Below are 18,652 nucleotides of genomic sequence, written 5' to 3'. Positions count from 1 at the left end.
ATGAGAGTAGAGGCTTTTTTCTTGAAAACCTCCCAAACAACTTTTGTATTGGATTGTAGTTTTGGAGACTTTCTGACCCCAAGACTTATCTAACTTCTGCATTTCTCCAGCTGTGATCCTTGGAGAATTTTTGGCCAATCGAACCATCCTCTTCACAGTACATTGAGACAATATAGACACACGTCCAATTCCAGGTTGATTCATAACATTTCCAGTTGACTGGAACTTCTTAATTATTGCCCTGATGGTGGAAATGGGCATTTTCAATGCTTGTGCTATTTTTTTTTTATAGCCACTTCTCATTTTGTGAAGCTCAACAACCTTTTGCTGCACATTACAGCTATATTCCTTGGTCTTACTCATTGTTATGAATGACTCATTATTTCAAGTACACAGAAAGACTAAAGATCTGTATTTATGCATTCTGGCTTTCCATTTTTACAAGACACTTATTACATTTAGACCCATCGAGGAGACCCTTTGCTGTTAGTCTCTAATTGTGTATACGTTTGGAGAGGCCTCTATCTGGGCTCTAATTGCCTTCACTTTTCATTTGGAAGATCCTTCCATTTGCAGTAAAAGAGCAGTCTGTTACTCTAAGATAAAGACTCGGTCGTACTTACTGCAAACAAATGATTTTGGGGTGGCACTTAGTTCTCTCTTTAGAGAGCAATATCAGAAGCTGACTGTTGCTCTTTGTGTGATTATGCTTTGATTATTGGACAGCTTTTCATTTTTTACTCTAATGCAAAACTGCAACATGCTTTCCTAAAGAAAGTCTCTTTTTGACTAAATTCCCTTACAGTTGCTTCAGTAACCCCCAGGTGATACTGCTGCATTGTATGAAAGTGTGATTTACTCTCTTGAGGAAATCGTACCAAGACCGGAAGCAGGATTTATAAACAGCTGAACATCTGGTCACATCTGCTTAATTAAGAAAAACCTCAGACATGGCCATTTTATTTCTCTTTGGGTAGCAATTAATATTCTCAGTCTCTAGTGTTTTCCGAATGTTATTACAAAAACAGCTGCCATAGTAATTTCATGTCATTTTAAAGTATGTGTCACAGAACAGGTTGATTTTTTTTATTACTTTTTTTAATCTGTAGTTGGAATAAAGACAAGATCACATATCATCATATTTAATGTAGGACAAGGGGAGACAGAAAACACTGGATTCAAAGTTCACTGCAGCTATACAATGCAGATGGTGCCTCAAGTTCTAGTTTGTGAGGAATGACACACAACACATCACAAATCTACAGCCACTTCTTGCTGATATGCACTGTTATGGTAAAGACTCAGCTCAGCTATTTAGCGATCTATGACATGATGAGTTTGATGGTGTTAATAGTGGTATTCGTGTGAAAGGTGAAGCTTTGGAACATGATCTAAGTTGAGTAAAATTAGGTTATTATATATATTATTATACATTACGCATGAAAGCAATTTGGAAGGGTCATATGTTGACCTATCATCTGGTAATAAAACTCAGATAGATGGAAGATTTTTTCAATAGTGATATTATTATTATTATTATTATTATTATTATTATTATTATTATATATTTTGACTAGTAGGGGAGAGTCACTAAATACAGCTTCACTATTACATCCATATACAAGTGTGTCACCTCCTTGTCTCTTTGAAAAATCCAGCGGGATATGTTCACTCTTGCTGGACTATTTGCAAAATAAAATTGGGCCAGGTAAATATTTTTTCTTTCCAGTTCAAAAACTGAAATATGTGAAATTGTGTACACTTACACTCGCGTCCATTTTAATAGGAACACCTTTACACCTGCACATGTATGCAGTTATCCAAGTAGCCAATCATGTGGCAAAAGCACAGTGAATATTAATCATGCAGAGATTCAGTTAATGTTCACGTCAAACATCAGAATGGGGAAAATTGTGATCTTTGTGACTGATCTCACAACACAACAGCAGAATACACATTGGGTTTAACTCCTGTCGGCCAAGAGCAAGAATCTGAGCCTATAATCGGCACAAGCTCACCCAAACTGGCAGTTGAAGATTGAAAAAAAAATCACCTTGTCTTTTTCCAGTCTTTAGCTACACAGTTTGAGTGAGTCTGTGCCCATGATAGCCTCAGTTTCTTGCTCTTGGCTGACAGGAGTGGAACCTGATGTGGGCGTCTGCTGTTGTAGCCTCAAGGTTTGATATGTTGTGCGTTCTGTGATGCTTTTCTGCTCACCATGATTGTAAGGAGTGCTTAGTTGAGTCACTATAGACTTCTAATCAGCTTCTTGCTGATTCCCATCAAAAAGGAGTTTCAGCCTGCAGACCCTTTAAACACAGGAGGGTTTTTTTTTTGCACCATTCTTTGTCAACTCTAGAGACTGTTGTGTGTGTGTGTGTGTGTGTGTGTGTGTGTGTGTGTGTGTGTGTGTGTGTGTGTAAAAATCCCAGGAGATCAGCCATTTCTGAAATACTCAAACTAGCTCATCTGGCACCAAAACCATACCACGGTTAAAGTCACAGAGATCACACTTTCTCCCCATTCTGTTTGATGTGAGCATTACCTGAAGCACTTGACCTGTATCTGCATGATTTTATGCATTGTACTGCTGCCAATTGATTGGCTGGTTGGACTACTGCATAAATGAGCAGGTGTACAGGTGTTCCTATTAAAGTGGATGGTGAGTGTATCTCTACAGTAACTTTTAGCGTAGCTTTCAGAGTTTATGCATGCTGCATCTTGCATCGGTTTGCAAGTTTATCAGAAAACATGAGTGCGACCTATGATACAGTTGTAACACCTGTTTTATTTCATGCTCATATAAATGCTTTTTTTAAAATATAGAAACACACAAAATATTGAAATCATATAGAGCAATAAATGTGTGATGGTTTATTGTTGATTTCCACTGATGTAGGTGTAAGTTCGCAGCATTTTGAATGGTGCTACTGTTGACTCCTTTTGGTTTCAGTGAACATGTTCAGTTCCTTACAGTTGAGAAACTTGAACTTGATATAAGAAGCAGACATATGTAATGTATTATGTTATGTGGAAAATATGAAGCCTGTAATTTATACCATTATTGAGTCATTTAACTCAAACCAAAAATTGTGCTGGATCTCCATGAGTCAATTCTAACGATCAAAATACAGATCGACTATTGCACACCTTTCAAAACTGTTCTTCTGTGGCAGGGAAAGAAATAAAATCAAAATATAATGTCATAATGTTTTTTCTCATATAAGTGTCCAGAGCCAAAGCAGCTAACAGGGAATGTCATCATTTCTTGCTCCTTCCTCTCGACAGTCACAGGACTCAAATACTCAGCCTCACACATTACTGACGCAGTAACCCTATGCTCTTGATATAGATCAGATATTGTTTCGATTGTTATTCTGTTGGGTTTGCGTCATTCAATACATAATGTTTAAAAAAAATGGTTGTTCCTAAGATTAGACATTTTAATTAGTTTTTGTGCTCCCAAATTAGCCAATCTCCAGTGTAGCAGCAGATCCTCTCTCATCATATTACAGTGCTGCTAATTTTGGGAGGGAAACTGTGGTATGCTATTTGGGGTGATGAATAAATGAGGTCAACCTAAACTTCTAGAAGCTGTTTAACATATTCACATCTCCTGTTCCCAGTGCTGTCCTCTTCTCTGGACCTGCTGGACCTGAGTGAGCCTGGTGAGAGGAGGAGCAGTAAAGACCGAAAGAGTCCCATGTCCACCAAGAGCACGCCTCATAGAAAGAAAGCAGATGAAACCGAGCTGATACAAGTGGATGTCGAACAGAACAAACCCTGCTCTCGTACACCTGCGAAAGATTCTCTGGATTCAGGTATCCTGGTGAAAGTGAACATAAACATGAATGTGTGAAACTTTTAAATAAATCACTTGCTATCGCTTAGAAATGGATCTGGTTGAATGTTGCCAGCAGGTGTTCGTTCACCGCTAGAGAAATGGGAGGAACGCAATCCAGAGAGAACCGCTAGCAGGAAATGGAAGCTAGACAAAAGACGGTCATCCAAAAATTCTGGAGATTTCGCTTGGTAAACCTCTTCTCTACCATATATTCTGAAAAGCAGTAGGTGAAATGTTCCTATAGTGACCTATCATACTAAAGTAAACATCAGTACAAACACTCTCTTATTGCTTCTGTCCCTTATGATACACCCAAAGGTCTACTGACAGCAAAACGCAACCTGATACAGCTGCCAAGAACTCGTTAGAAATAAATTACAAGTCTGAGGCAGAGACGTCCCCATCCACTCAAGTAAGTTTGTTTATTTTCTACATCTCTGCTACAGCATTCACTAAAACGGCAATGTTTCAGTACATGCACTAATTAAGTTGAGATCACTGAAGAGAGGTGGGTAGAAAAGACGAGATCCATTAGAAAGCAAAAACAGGAAAAGAGTAGTACATTTTGTGATAAAAGCACCAAATTCAGTGCTATGGGGCTTCTAAATGTTTTTTTTCTCTCGTACATACTGTATTAACCATAAACGATAAACGTCAATGGAATTTCAATAAAACTACCCAGAAAAGTATAAATTACCACAGCACCTGAATATAAATATGATTTTTTACTACCCACTTCTTTGTCAGATATACTGCATTTGAATCGAGCAGTTCCAATTTTATGCCAAACTACATTAAATGTTGTACTATACTATAAACACATTTAAATATATGTGCTGGTTAATTATCTGCTAACTCGCAGAATTCTGTCATTACAGCTCAACAAGCAGTATATTAGTGGAAGACATGTAAGCCTCTCTATGCTTTTTTGTATGACATGCTGACCGGTATATGCATTTGCACCATGCCATACCGACAAAATCACCGCAATGTTTTTTATTAATTAAAAAAGGACCGTTTCATGGAAGCATCAATTGAAATAAAAAAGCCTTTTTAATCTGATACTTTGCATCCAGCCTTTTTTTTTTTTTTTTTTTTTTTTTTTTTTTTTTTTTTGTGGTGCTACAAGGTACAAATGTTATGCGCTTGTGTCCTCATTGGAGCATGCAGGTCTGCTGGGCTGCTATTCCTGTTGCTACAGCATCTGTTGTTAGATTGATAGCTCGTTAATTATTCAGTATCTTCTTCCTGTGCTTACTACAGTATAAGGTGTCCGCTACAGCAAGTAAACTACAGGTCACATTTTAACGACGCTTAATATATTACAATCAGAAACAGAATCAGAAACTTTATTTGTAAGACGTGCATGATACACCGGAATTTGCTTAAGAACTAAATGGAATAGCATGAAGCCCTTCAAAACCCAACTTCAAGCAACTGCAGTATGCACCCACTATGCATCTGAAATTAACGTTCGATTTAGTGAGGCTGTATCTCATTCCCGCACATGGGACGGCCTATTAATTGCATTATGCTTGAGGCTCACGGTTTAAAAGCTTCTAGTGAAAAGGTGGAAATGTTCCTCTAGCAAGCTGATAAAATATCTATGACTAAAACAAGTAAAAGATTAAGCTTTCCCAGCATCCAAATATTCTAGAGAAGCACAATTTAAATTTAAAACATAGACAGAATTTGGGAAGTGGTAACATGAAAGGTTAATGCTGCAGGACTCACGCTTAAAAAGTTGAAAAAATACCTTACAATAAAATAAAGCTGAAATAATGTGTACTTTAATCTGTACTTTTTCCTGATTTTTTTTTTGTTCTAAGAGCTGTATAATGTTCTTTCAGCACATCCTTCTGTATCCTTTTAAACAATATGAACAGGATTGGCAGGTCTGCTTGTCATAAGCGGTCCAATACCTCTTCAAAGCCAGCCCACAACCAGCCCAAAACACAAGTTCTATTAAAACCTAGATTTCCTTAACAATTCTTTAACAGAGTTCCTGAAATGGTCAAGAATATTTCATATATTAGCTTAAAAAAAGAATATGTACTAAATGAGTAACTTGGTTATTACTTGACACAAACACATTCATACTGTCATGTGTTTGTAAAGTATTTGTTTGCCTTTGTGAATTTACAAAATCAAAATCAATAGCAGAGCTCTTAATGAAATTGGTAGCACAGAGGGAAGTTCAGTGTTTCTACTCATTATTCAGGTTAATTAGTTGCGAGCAGAGTAAACATCAAAATGTCCCTGGCAAGGATACTCCAGGACCAGTGCTGAGAAACAATGGCTGAGACCATCTGTTGATTTTTATATTGTAATGCTTGATTTTCAGTTCATCATTAAATTGTGTGACAATAAAATATTGGCTTTGACTTAAGCGTGTTCGTTCAGTTGTGTCCAAGTTGGCTTCTGATTTTTGAACCCTGCAAAAGGAGTCACTCTATAGGGTGGAGCCTTTGGACAGAGTAGGGCTTCATTATGACTTCAGAGTGTAACACAGCCCCCCATCCCACTTTTGTGCTGATATCCTAGTTTTTGAGTGATCTTCTCCTCATACACACGTATGAGTATAGAGTCAGCTCATTTAGGCACATAGTACAACAGTAGAGATAATACAATAATAGTCAGAAAGCAACCTAGTTGCACCTGAAACCAAGTGCAAATATGTTTGTATATCTGGTCTTCATTATTTTGGTCATATATAAAATCAAGCAATGGCCTGTAAGTGAATCTGTTGGATATTAAGGATGTGTTATACAATAGAAAATGACATAACTGGCATTATACAATTTTCCTTCGGCTCTTAGGGAACCTGCCATGAGGGGCCATTTTGCACAGTAGTCGCTCACATCAGCGTAAGTCTTGCTTGATTGGGTTCTTAACAATGAGGGGCCACAAAAATGGAAAGGGCAATGTTTAGGGTAATTGTTGCTCTGACTCAGAGTTCGACGGCGCACATTAGTCATCAAGACACAGGCTAGGGTTACAGCATGCTAAAGCAAGACTGATTATCTGCACAGAGACCTCCATTATAACTTCCGGAAATCCATTTAATACCTTAACCCTGGCAACTGACGAATGTACAGTGAGGCAGGTCCAAAACACCCCCTCCTGTGCTCTTTGTTCGGTGAGGCTTACTTACACAGAAGATTGAATTCATGCAGCCGAGGTCTGCCTTTGATAGGCAGGAGTTCCATTTAATATTAAAAGGGATCCACATCTTAGCATGTAAAAAATATCTTGAATATAGGCTAAATCAACCAATATTTCTGCTTATTTAAACTAATCTAAGGTTATTGAGCATATTTCTAGATATTTCTGCTTATTTTGAGCTTGAAATTGTCTTGTTCATTTGGCAGTTGCTTTGCTTATTTCAAACGTTTATGTCTAGAAAGAAGCTAAATTATCTGCCGATAGAACAAGACAATTTTAAGTTTGAATCGAGCAAATTTGTATAGAAATAGACTAGAAATAGAATGGTTTTATATTTGTTACATAATAATCTCATAATGAGAAATATTAAATAATGTTTTTATTTTCACTTGCTATCATTTTTATAGTGCAACTTCTTTTAATAGAAGGACAGAGGATTCAAGGACTAACAGACCGCGTAACTGATACTGAAATTGAAAGTGAACGTAATCAAATTGCTAACGGACGTGTTAAACGATTTTAATGGATGAGTATATAACATATGTCATCACTGACAGATATAAATGGAATAAAATGATTGATTTTAGAGAGCTGTACAGCAGTGAGACACATGGATTTTATATAATGTTTATTTTTAGGCTGTAGGTGATATTAGAGATTTATACAAGCCACTGCAACATTGTGTTTTTATGAAATTAGTTGCTTTGCTTCACATGTAGCATGCCTACCCGTGTGCCTCTCTGAAATGTCTATTTTCTTATTCAAATGAATGATACAGCTATGCAATATTCATACATGCACACAGAAAAAATGTGCAAATGTCTATTTACTGGCTGCAGCATGTCAGCATGTCAGTTCAGGGCTAGTCGAGTGGCTGATGAAAGGATGTCGGAGGAAGACAGCAGAGTGTTTGCGAGGGGTGTGAGTGTGAGCTGTAGTGCATCAGAGCTCTTCAAGGCCAGAATTGTTTCTTCTCTCAGAAGGGAGAGACTATAGAGGTTTACCCCCATGCTGTCTAACTTGTGCTGTCTGTTTGTGGTGTGTGTGTGTGTGTGCACGCGCGCGTGTGCCGCAGGGCCGACTGAGCAAAGACCAGAGGTGGGGTGGAGGACTCCTATCCCGAAATCAGTCCCTCGAGGAGGAGTTTGAGCGTGCCAAAGCAGCTGTGGAAGTAAGCCACAAATTCAGACAACTCCACAGACGAATGGAGTTAGTCATGTAATGCGGATATACTATTATATAGGCATAACATACCATGCCAAGAAATCTAATTCATTATAATGTTTTCATATATAGTATAGTATAGCATACTGGAATAAACAGCATGTTAAAAAATAAATATCGCCCCTGAAATATGCTGCAGGATTTTTACAATACTTTTTAAAGAAGTGAAAATTGATTTTAAAATAACAATATTTCTGCACTGGTCTCAAAAACAAAGGCTGCAATGTACATTTTCTGTAAGAAACTGATTTAGAGCTTACATGGCCTCCGCAGTGTAATGTCATTTAATGTTATCATGTTTAAAATGTTAAGTTGTAAATGAATGATGTAACGACAATTGTGAAATTGGGTTGCAGGGAATTTTGGGAATACAGGGAATTTTGGATACCATTTCATCTCAACATTGATTGTACTTGTCAATGGACAAATACATCACACATTATATTATAATCAGGCACATAAGTTTATTTCTACTTGAGGCATGTGGGTACAGGTGGCACTAGTGGTATAGCAGTAACCCTAATCAAATAAGTTTGTTCACCTTGGTGTTGTTCTCCAGCTGTTCCAGCTGTATTGGTGAGCATCACATAGTAATTAAGGACATCTTATGGATAGCTTAGATAAATATATCAATGTAATTTCTGGGTGTCAAGAATCAAAAAAGATTTTTTTTCGAGATGTGAAATTGTCAGTGAACAACATAAACAGTGTGTCCGGAGTCTATTCTAGGAACACAGGGTATGAAGCAGGAATACACCCTGTCTATCGCAGAGCACCATGCACACACTCGATTACACTAAGGGTAATTTAGCCCAGCCAATTTAAACCACCTAGAAACATAGAACCTGGAAGAAACCCATATGGGCAGGCAAAGAAACTTCACATGGACAATAACCTGAATTAAGGATTGAACCAGGGACCCTGGAGCTGTGAGGCAATAAGGCGACCCTCTGCACCACCATGGCGCTCATATCACGTGTTCGTGATATTGCATTTTATTCACTTACAGCCTGTAACATGAAATAAGAACTCTGGATTATGACACTGAAGGTGTTGATATGTATCTTGCTCTGACCTTGCGTGCTCTGGTTGTTGTGAGACTCACCTGCTATTGTATTACATGTGCTTGCAGTTGCAGTGTACTGTAAGGCCAAAGACATGTGAGTAGTGACTGTAAATGACTGAAAGAGGACACACTGAAAGGAGATGCAAGACTGAGAGGGGTACTCCAGAACAAAGATTCCAGACAGTATTTTTATATTATCACATGAAACACTTCAGAGTGCCTGGTTTCACTTGTGGGCTCCAGTTTGCTGCAGCGCTGTGTGAGTTTGTGAGTGAGTGGACGATATTATTTCCAATAAGTAACCTTACTCAGGGGCACTTCAGTGCAAATGGAAGATTCATTGATTATGGCATCCTGCATACTGAGACACTTAAGCTTCCAAGATCTCTCCAAGCTGAGCGATTTGTGTAGGGTCTTATCTGCATACATTTGTTCTAATTAAGAACTTTGTGCAGAGCTTAGTTGTCTGGAAATCTACTTCCTGTGGCATGCAGGCTTTTTTCCAATCCATTTCATTTGTGTAACTGCCGGCTGTCAGGAACAAAGAAATAGCACAGGGACTGAAAATGAATAGCTGTTAAGCTCCAGCCAGTGCTGCACTTTAGAGCAGGACACAAAGAAATGTGTGGTTAAGGTCTTTTCCAACATAATGCTTCCCAGGGACTGTGAAAGTGGAATGACCTGCGAGGGTGGTTGGACCCTTTAAAACGCTTACCTCATATATTAATTTGGTGCACTCTGAAAAATAGATCACCAAGGGAGAAGAGCTGTGACCACCCAGGCCCTTTGTTTCCGCATGTACAAAAGACAATGTGCAAATGAAGCCACGCTGCTCTCATTAGGAGCAGGTAGGAGCAACAGCAGGTGAGAATCAGCGTAACATGAGGTGGGACGCTCCTCACAGTGACAGTGCCATTAGTGCAGATATAGGTCTTTTATTTTGACTTAATCTGACTAGGGTAGCAATGGTCTACTCCACTTATGTAATATGCAAACATTATTGTGAAAAAGTGAGCCTGTGGTTGACGCTTTAAGGAACCTGCATGAAGTTGCGACCCTGATTTTTGGAGTACAGTGCTCACACGGTGCAGATACAACATAAAAATTACACTGTTATTCAAGAATACAACGGAGGGTTAAGAAGAATGAGAAGATCCTCATCTGCAACAATACAACTTTCACCTCACAGTTGGTGAAATTGCTTTCTATTATCAAACTGGGTTTTAGCTGATACAGAATGACAGGTAGTGCTTTTTTCCTCAGCAGGGGGTGATTTCACCACGAAGAGTTTGACAGGTTGTCAATTGCTTTACTTCTGGCTAATCATGAAGTATTGTAATGCCACACTCTGTTAAAAACAGTGTTTCTCTTTTGAAAGCAACTGCTGCAAAGAAACATTTCACCTCATATATCTTTCTGATTACAACTGAAATGGAGTTTGAGCAATATAGGCAGCTAAAACATTTGCAGAGCAAAAGAGTAGATTTCCCATAAGACTTAGCCATCTGTCTTTTTTTTTTTTTTAATTTATCTAGTTCCATCATTAGTTATATTAGTACTAATAACTCCACACAATAAGAAATGAATCTCTGATATAAATGTCATCAACTTTGCAACCCAATTTGAGCTTAGATTATTCAAATAATTTAAGTAAGCCGGTTAATTTTATTGATTCACATTCAACAGTGAGTTAGATGTGGCATGGGGCACTGCGGGTAGTATTTCTACCTTACAGCACCAGGGATCTCGGATCAATCCTGAACTCTCTGTGCTGAGTTTCTTTGCAGATGTTCCCCATGTACGTGTGGATACCCTCCGTGTTTTCCAGTTTCCTCCCAACATTCAAATACATGCCAGTAGAAGAATTGTCTAGGCATGTTGTGTATATGTGTGTGCATGGTGCGCTGTGAAGAACTGGCATCCCGTTCTTGGTGTATTCCTATCTCACACTCAGTGTTTCCAGGATAGGCTCCGGATCGACCATGATGCTGACAAGGATAAAGTGGCTACTGAAAATGAATGAGTGAAAAGAGTGTTAAACCTATGCACATGCTTTATACTACTACTTATTCTTCTTACACATTAATCTTCAAGACTACAAACATCCAAAATATTATGAATAAAGAAATGATGTATAGTTATAATTTATAGTAATTTAGTTTATAAAGTCCAAGTAATGCCTTTCAAACTGACTTTCTCAGATCATTTAGTCATTTCAGTCTTGAACCCAGTCTGATCCATCCTCTGCATCAGTTTAATTATTCCGCTGAATATATTTACTTAAGGAGACATTAACGCTTTTATGAATTTCTCTTTTGTGGAAGTCATAAATTAGTGTACAGACTGTAATCATTTGTCATTCTTTTCATACTTCACAGCTTGCTTTATGCTTAAAAAATGAGTATTAGACAATGAAGCATTAAAGTGCCTCAACTGGAAGCATATTTTATGACAGCAGAATAAGCCTTCTGTCAAACTCTAAATGTCAGTGATGCATAATTTTTTGGCTGATTAAATTACAATTTAAACACAGATGTTCTCAAAGAAGTCAAATATATATATATAAATATATATAAATTAGGGTCACATTCTTCGAAAAAATTATAAAATGATTCAGATTGTGTCCTTTAGCTATACATGCTGATTGGTACAAATATACTGTAGATTATAAGTGCATATTTTACCTGCAGTTCTTACTACCAGTAGACTTGGTGATCGTAATAGGGCTTGTGCTAAAAAAAATTAATTAATAAATAAACAGTGAATAATTGGATAGGAGTCGTTCCCCTGTTGGTGTCAGTGGCCTCTTGTCCTCTGCGGTGCCTGGCCCCCAGTTAACCCCTCTGGCATGGGCAGCTGAGTTGCTGGCAGCATGTCAGGCTTTATTACGGCCATACAGCTTTATCTTTCTGCCTCCCATTTCAAGACTCACCAAACTATCAAAAGAGCTTCTCCAAACTGACATCTGTCTTAACTGACAGCTAGTGTAAAGTTTTCAGGCTTTTTTTTCTTTGTGAAGGCCCCATATAGATAAATAAACAGCAAGTTAATTTGTACCACTGCCAGAGCTGTCTTCAAGTTGTTAGTGAGTGATTGGGGTATTTTTACACTGCTTGTTGGTTCAAGGAAGACTAATAGAGATAAGGAAATGTATAGCCACTGGTTTAAAAAAAAAAAAAAAAAAAAAAAAAAAAAAAAGGAATTCAGAGATAAATTGCACTTGCTTCCACATTTTAGATGAAGGCCAACTTTTAAATGCCAGTGAATGAAGAACCTCTCATCTCAGCAGCTCAGATGTGCTAAGGATCTTCATAACCTTCCATACCCACCCCCTGAATGATTCAGCTACAGGACAAGGGAGATAATGAGCTTTCAACTTTGCCCTTTGACTAGTTGGACTGTCACAGCGCAGAGTTTGACAGGGGGTCGTCCAGTTCTAATAATTGGATGCTTAACAATGCTGTGCCCATCACAGACCGTAAAAGAGCAATTATCTCTGCAACACAAGGGACGGTGCTGAACAAAATAACATCTCATCTAATTTGTTATAGCTCAAATAACTACTCAGCCACCATCACTTGAGTGGTTCTCAGACCCAGTAGTGCACAGAATATTGTTAATGTGTTTATGAAGAGCTGAAAGGCTTTATAAGCGTATGATATGAGTAGAATCAGGCAGAATGCGAAAAAATGGTCAGTTCATGAGGTACAGTAGATGCATTGAATGTTAATACAGCCAGTAGTCATCAATATGTTTTTAAAGCACTCTTCATTGTTCAAAATTGTTCAAGACTTTATAAGTATACTCAAAAAAGTGTGTCCTGACTCTACGTGCTTAAATAAAGTGACATATTTGCCAAAAACGAAACAGTACTTTAGCCACATGGCTACTTTAGTACAGTAGCTCACTTTCTGTACTTCCAAGCAATCAGAAATTGCAACAAAGTTTCAACTGCATGACTTCCCTTCATCAATATTAATGCAGAGTGTTTCATTATTCAGATTGCTGACTGCAGGGAGTTTGGCTGATGCAGATCTGTGAAGTTCATATTCAACTCTTCTTGGTTTCGAATGTATTTTTCAGTCAGACACTGAGTTCTGGGACAAGATGCAGGCTGAGTGGGAAGAACTGGCTCGCAGAAACTGGCTTACGGAGAATGAGCAGGGCCAGATTCCTTCCACTGTATCTCCTCATGAAAAGGTTCACCACACTGAGCCATGCCTTAAGGCCCATGTATTTATCTCTTTTTTTTTTTTAAGCGATTTTAAAATTCATCTCAGTATATCAGGTTATGATGCCTTGAGCATTTTCTGTTTCAGGGATATTACTTCCACACAGACAATCCATATAAAGACTGGCCAAATGCGTTTGAGGAGGGGCTGAGGAAGGCCAGAGAGGGTGATCTACCAAACGCTGTTCTTCTCCTGGAGGCAGCCATCTTGCAGGACCCTCAAGACTCAGAGGTAACTGGACAAATTTTATGAAACTAATCCGTCAGTACCATGGAAATATCAGCATGCACCCTAGCAGTTATGCTGCTCTTTCAACAGACAACAGTTTGAGTTTTCACTCAGATGGGACAGCCAAAGCGAGCTTCACTTTGATCAGTCAGTAGAAAAAAGTATCAGACCTTTCCTCACTCTAAATGAAAAATTCAGTCTATTTCATGTTAATTATTGTTCTATCTTAGAACCATTGAGGATTATCCCCTACTGCTGCTGGAATACTTTTACGCTAATTAGTAAATGCCCCATAGCTATTGGATCTGTAAAGGCCCACATAAGCCAACACTGCAGTTTCATTAGTATAACAGTGACGTCATGGCAATTACAATATCATAACTGCATTAAATGATCCAAATGAAGTGTTCTGAGAAACATTTAACATGTTGTTCTTTGCAAAACATCATAAATATTTAGATGATGTCAGTAGAGACTCGCCACATAACTAAACTTAATAATAAACATACATGTTAATTAACATAGAAACATACGTATAAGTTTCTGTAAGGAGACATTTATTTAACATTTATAGGAGTGTGTCAGCATTTTGTAACGATCCTGTAACAGCAGGTCTGTGGTTTCTCAGTAACATGACAAGCTGTGTTTTGTTGTTGTCTTATTAAAAAGAGAGGGTGGTGAAGGAACAACCTAATTGTTTATAATTGTTACAATGTAAGCGATACAAAGAGCTAACAGTTCCACAGATGTTCCACAACAATAAATGTATCTGTAAATGGATTAAAAACAAATACAGTGTGTCATTCTTTAATCAATAAAATTTATTAGTGTTGGCAATTTGCTGTGGTATAATAATAAGAAAACACTTTGGGACATACTGTTAGAGGTAAGGAATTTTTTAAAAATCTGCTTTGTGTTGGGCCACCTCATACCATCATGTCATTGGTTTCATTTTCCTATAATAGCATGCCCTGCCTTGTTTTATTCCTTACATAATGTCCACCACAGGATTCATTCATACAAAAACAAATTCCCGTACTTGATAAATATTTGCGAATGAAGTGATTCTGATTTTGACTCACTGAGCAACAGAAGCAAAAAATGAGATGGGATGACATGAGATGGAAGTTCATTCTACTAACCAGTTAGACCCAAGACACAAGATTCTTCAGCTTTGCCAGAAATTGTCAGGTTCCCTTGAGTTGTGCATTGGTCTTGAACAATCCACTCCCCTCACTGCAGTCGAGGTGATAACCTTGCTGTTCAGCCTTCTCCATTGTATATTTTCAGGCTTGGCAAGTCCTGGGGACCACACAGGCAGAGAATGAGAATGAGCAGGCAGCGATTGTCTCCCTCCAGAGGTAAGGAGGTGCCAAGACACAACTCCCCAGGGTTTGAGTCATGTTGTTTTTCCTGTTAGGGTTGACTCTTTCAGAAAGCTTGGGTATAGTGTTCACATAGAACACTACTCATTCAGAAGCACATTAGCAAACATAAAATGGTTTAAATTAAATTTCGAAAGAATAAAGATGTACATTGGATATAGCTCTTAACAGGTTTAAAACAGCTGGTGCTCACACAACACACACAAAAAAAAACACTATTCCTTCAACAGCACATTGGGAAACATAAAATGATGCAAAGAAAACTAAAGTCATATACTATTGATCAAGATTGAAAAATTACTTTTTGGTTTCAACTAATAAATCAGATAAATGCATGCTATAAAGGTTTTATCATACCTTACTCATTCTCTTTCATTGAACATTCAGCATGCATAGCTATGTGAAATTCACATGCGCAAGATAAGACTGTAGCTGTAAAACAATTTGCAGTATTATCGAAACGGAGAACACTGTCTTTCTTCTGCTGTCTCCTCTCCTTCCTTCAGTAGAGAACCGTAATAAATTGCTGATCTTATTAAAATAGCATTTTATAAGCATCAAGGCCTTTGGGAGATTATATTTATTACAGCCAGAGGGGCCATAATCTTACACAAGGCTCCTCTGAGCAACCAGCTGTGAAAACACATCTGATTGTGTTAATCACCAGTAACCCTCCCAAAGCGCAATATTCACCCTACACCATCACCTCTTGATAAATTAAAACAAATATTATATTCTGTAGTACAATGTAAAACTCTGTAACATTCTAATTCATTTTACTGGGAGGGTCTGAGGGGTTTTGGTGCGTTTTGTTTCTCCATCATGTCGCATTTTCCAGACCACTTTATGGAAAGTGTTGTAAAGAAAGCACAAGTGAAATCATGTGATAACGTTGTGGAAAAAGTTATGTTGTTTCAAATTTATTTTTAACTATAAAGTTAAAGTATAAAGTTTTAATTTTTTATGTGTCGCTAACTTCAGATATTCAGTCCAAAACATTTAGCTATTAAATTAGCTTTCCAGCTTCTTTAACTCTCCACTAACTGTAATGGGTCTTTCTTTTACAACGTGTTCCCATTTTATCTAACATTTTACATAACTAACTAGTTGGTGAGGTACTGTTTTACTGTTAGCTAGCTCATTTAATAATAATAATAAAAAAAAGGTATTAGGCAAAGACCCTGCTACTTCACTCGAAACTAAAATCCTTTGAGATAATTATAGATGTGTCATTTGTGAATTAGTCGGCTCTTTTAGATGGTTGGTTTATATAAATTCATCAGTGCTCTGTATTCATATAACTCTAGTGTTATTAAGCACATACTCAGTACGACATGCAGTGAAATGCTTTTTATAACTGTCCGTGACACAAAAATAGAATTTACACAAACATAATTTACTTTTATACATGTAGGAAAAGGACAAATATAAAAATATTATACAATGGCTGATCTTCCTAGCCTTTGATCACCCTAGATAGCTCAGTAAAGATGGTGTGCTCATCTGAACGCACCATCGTCTGGAGAGCGCGCCTATCCTACCTAGTGCTGTTCCCAAACCAGGCTGTGGTGCTTCCCATCAGGATCCTCTCAATGGTGCAGGTAAAAGTTCCTTAGCAGCTTAGAGGGCAGTTTAAAGTCCCTTATGCATCTAAGTTGGTAAAGATGCTGACTAGCCTTTTTCACCAGGGTGTTAATGTGACAGGACCATGACAGGTCCTGCATAATGTAAACACCAAGGTATCACAAACTGTCCACTCTCTAATCTCCTCCAAGTAGGCTTTCTCTGTATTATCAGAGATCAGGCCCACCACAGCAGTGTCGTCAACAAAGTTGACAATGGTGGTAGAGTTGGAAGTGGCCACACAGTCATAAGTGTGCAATGAGTACAGCAGAGGGCTCAGGAAACAATCCTAGGGGGCTCCAGTGCAGATTGTGAGGGAGGCTGAGACATGTCTGCTCACATGTACTGCTTGTGAGCTGCCTGTCAGGAAGTTGGAGATCCACTTACACAGGAACGGGCTAAGTCCCAGGTCCTCCAACTTGGTGGTGAGTTTGGAGGGAATTAAAGTGTTAAATGCTGATCTGTAGTCAGCAAACAGCATTTTAACATAATTTCCCTTCTTATGTCCAGATGGCTTAATGCTGAGTGAAGGAGATGTGTGATGGCATCTTCGCTTGAGCGATTGGGACAGTATGGGAAATGTCCAGGGTCTGTGGTGTCGGGTAACAAAGAGTTGATGAAGTCTCTGACCAGCCTTTCAATGCACTTCCTCACAACTGAGGTCAAGGCTACCGGGGCCTTGAATATCTCTGTGAACACCGGTGCTTGCTGGTCAGCGCAGGCTCTAGGGACCTGACCTGAGATGCTGTCTGGTCCTGCTCCCTTCCTGGTGTTCAGTCTCCTGAAAGCCTTTCTCATGTCGTGCTCTGAGATGATGAAAACTATTGATAGAATTGGAATTTTATGTAGCGAACACAGACAAGCAGATTATAATGTCCCAGTGCGGTTATACTAACTCTTGGAGTGCCGCTTGTCCAATCAAATTAGTGGACCAGATCTTACTGTTGTATAATATATTGCAGGCAGGTACAAACATAAATAATAACCACTCGAGCAGGATTAAAAACAGTCCCACACATCAGTCAAGTAATATGAGGTTGAGGAACTGTCAGAGCCAGAATTCACAGACCATATTGGTAGTGCTGGCATTTCTACCTGGTTGATATTTAACTTGAACAAACAAAGCAACCTTCTGGTTTAGGCCACACCCACTTCTAATTTAAATTTAAATATCAGGAATATTTCTCTTCAAAAAATACAATGAAAGGCAACAGACATATCAAGCACAACAATATTAATGCACTCAATTAAACTCATTTGTGTATTTGTCTATGCATGCACATGCTGGGGGGGCACGGTGGCTTAATGGTTAGCAGGGGTTGGGGGTTCAATTCCTGCCTCCGCCCTGCGTGCATGGAGCTCGCATGTTCTCCCTGTGCTTCAGGGGTTTCCTCCGGGTACTCCGGTTTCCTCCCCAGTCCAAAAACATGCATTGTAGGCTGATTGGCATTTCCAAATCGTACTGTGTGAATGGGTGTGTAAGTGTGCGTGTGTGCAAGTATACCCTGCGATGGGTTGGCCCCCTGCCTTGTGCCCTGAGTCCCCTGGGATAGGCTCCAGGCTCCCCACGATCCTGTGTAGGATACGCAGTACATAAAATGGATGGATAGATAGATGCACATGCTGGTTTTACATTTCCTTAAAAGTATTATATTATTTTGTCAATCAAAAGGTACAATATTTGGACCATTTAAATGATAGACAAAGACTAGGGAATTTGGTTGTTTTAACAACTGTCAGAGTTGGGACTCAAAAGTTCTCCTTGACAAGGTGAGCTGATTGCTCAGACTCACAGAAAAGACATAACATTCCCATCACTTGAGCTAATGGTAGGTCTCAGGACCAAAGTGTGTCCTTTTACTTTCTAAGAGTCCTGGTTTCACCT

General features: G+C 38.5%; 1 protein-coding gene across 4 annotated transcripts in view; it reads left to right on the top strand.

Moving 5' to 3' along the window:
* Positions 1 to 18,652, top strand: part of pex5la (peroxisomal biogenesis factor 5-like a) — a 73,820-nt gene that overhangs the window by 45,127 nt on the left and 10,041 nt on the right. For 2 of the 4 annotated variants that reach the window (XM_017480363.3, XM_017480368.3), the window contains 8 exons: positions 3,627 to 3,821; positions 3,918 to 4,032; positions 4,163 to 4,256; positions 4,723 to 4,752; positions 8,085 to 8,180; positions 13,383 to 13,499; positions 13,619 to 13,762; positions 15,050 to 15,120. In XM_017480363.3, the coding sequence (XP_017335852.1) occupies positions 3,627 to 3,821; positions 3,918 to 4,032; positions 4,163 to 4,256; positions 4,723 to 4,752; positions 8,085 to 8,180; positions 13,383 to 13,499; positions 13,619 to 13,762; positions 15,050 to 15,120 (862 nt within the window). The remainder of the gene's footprint in view (positions 1 to 3,626; positions 3,822 to 3,917; positions 4,033 to 4,162; positions 4,257 to 4,722; positions 4,753 to 8,084; positions 8,181 to 13,382; positions 13,500 to 13,618; positions 13,763 to 15,049; positions 15,121 to 18,652) is intronic. The other 2 variants (XM_017480364.3, XM_017480365.3) reach the window with 2 other exon arrangements.

The sequence above is a fragment of the Ictalurus punctatus genome, chromosome 11 (assembly GCF_001660625.3).
Source record: "Ictalurus punctatus breed USDA103 chromosome 11, Coco_2.0, whole genome shotgun sequence".
Classification (NCBI taxonomy): domain Eukaryota; kingdom Metazoa; phylum Chordata; class Actinopteri; order Siluriformes; family Ictaluridae; genus Ictalurus; species Ictalurus punctatus.
Note: the sequence above shows the minus strand (reverse complement) of the source record. Positions and strands in the feature narration are given on the sequence as shown.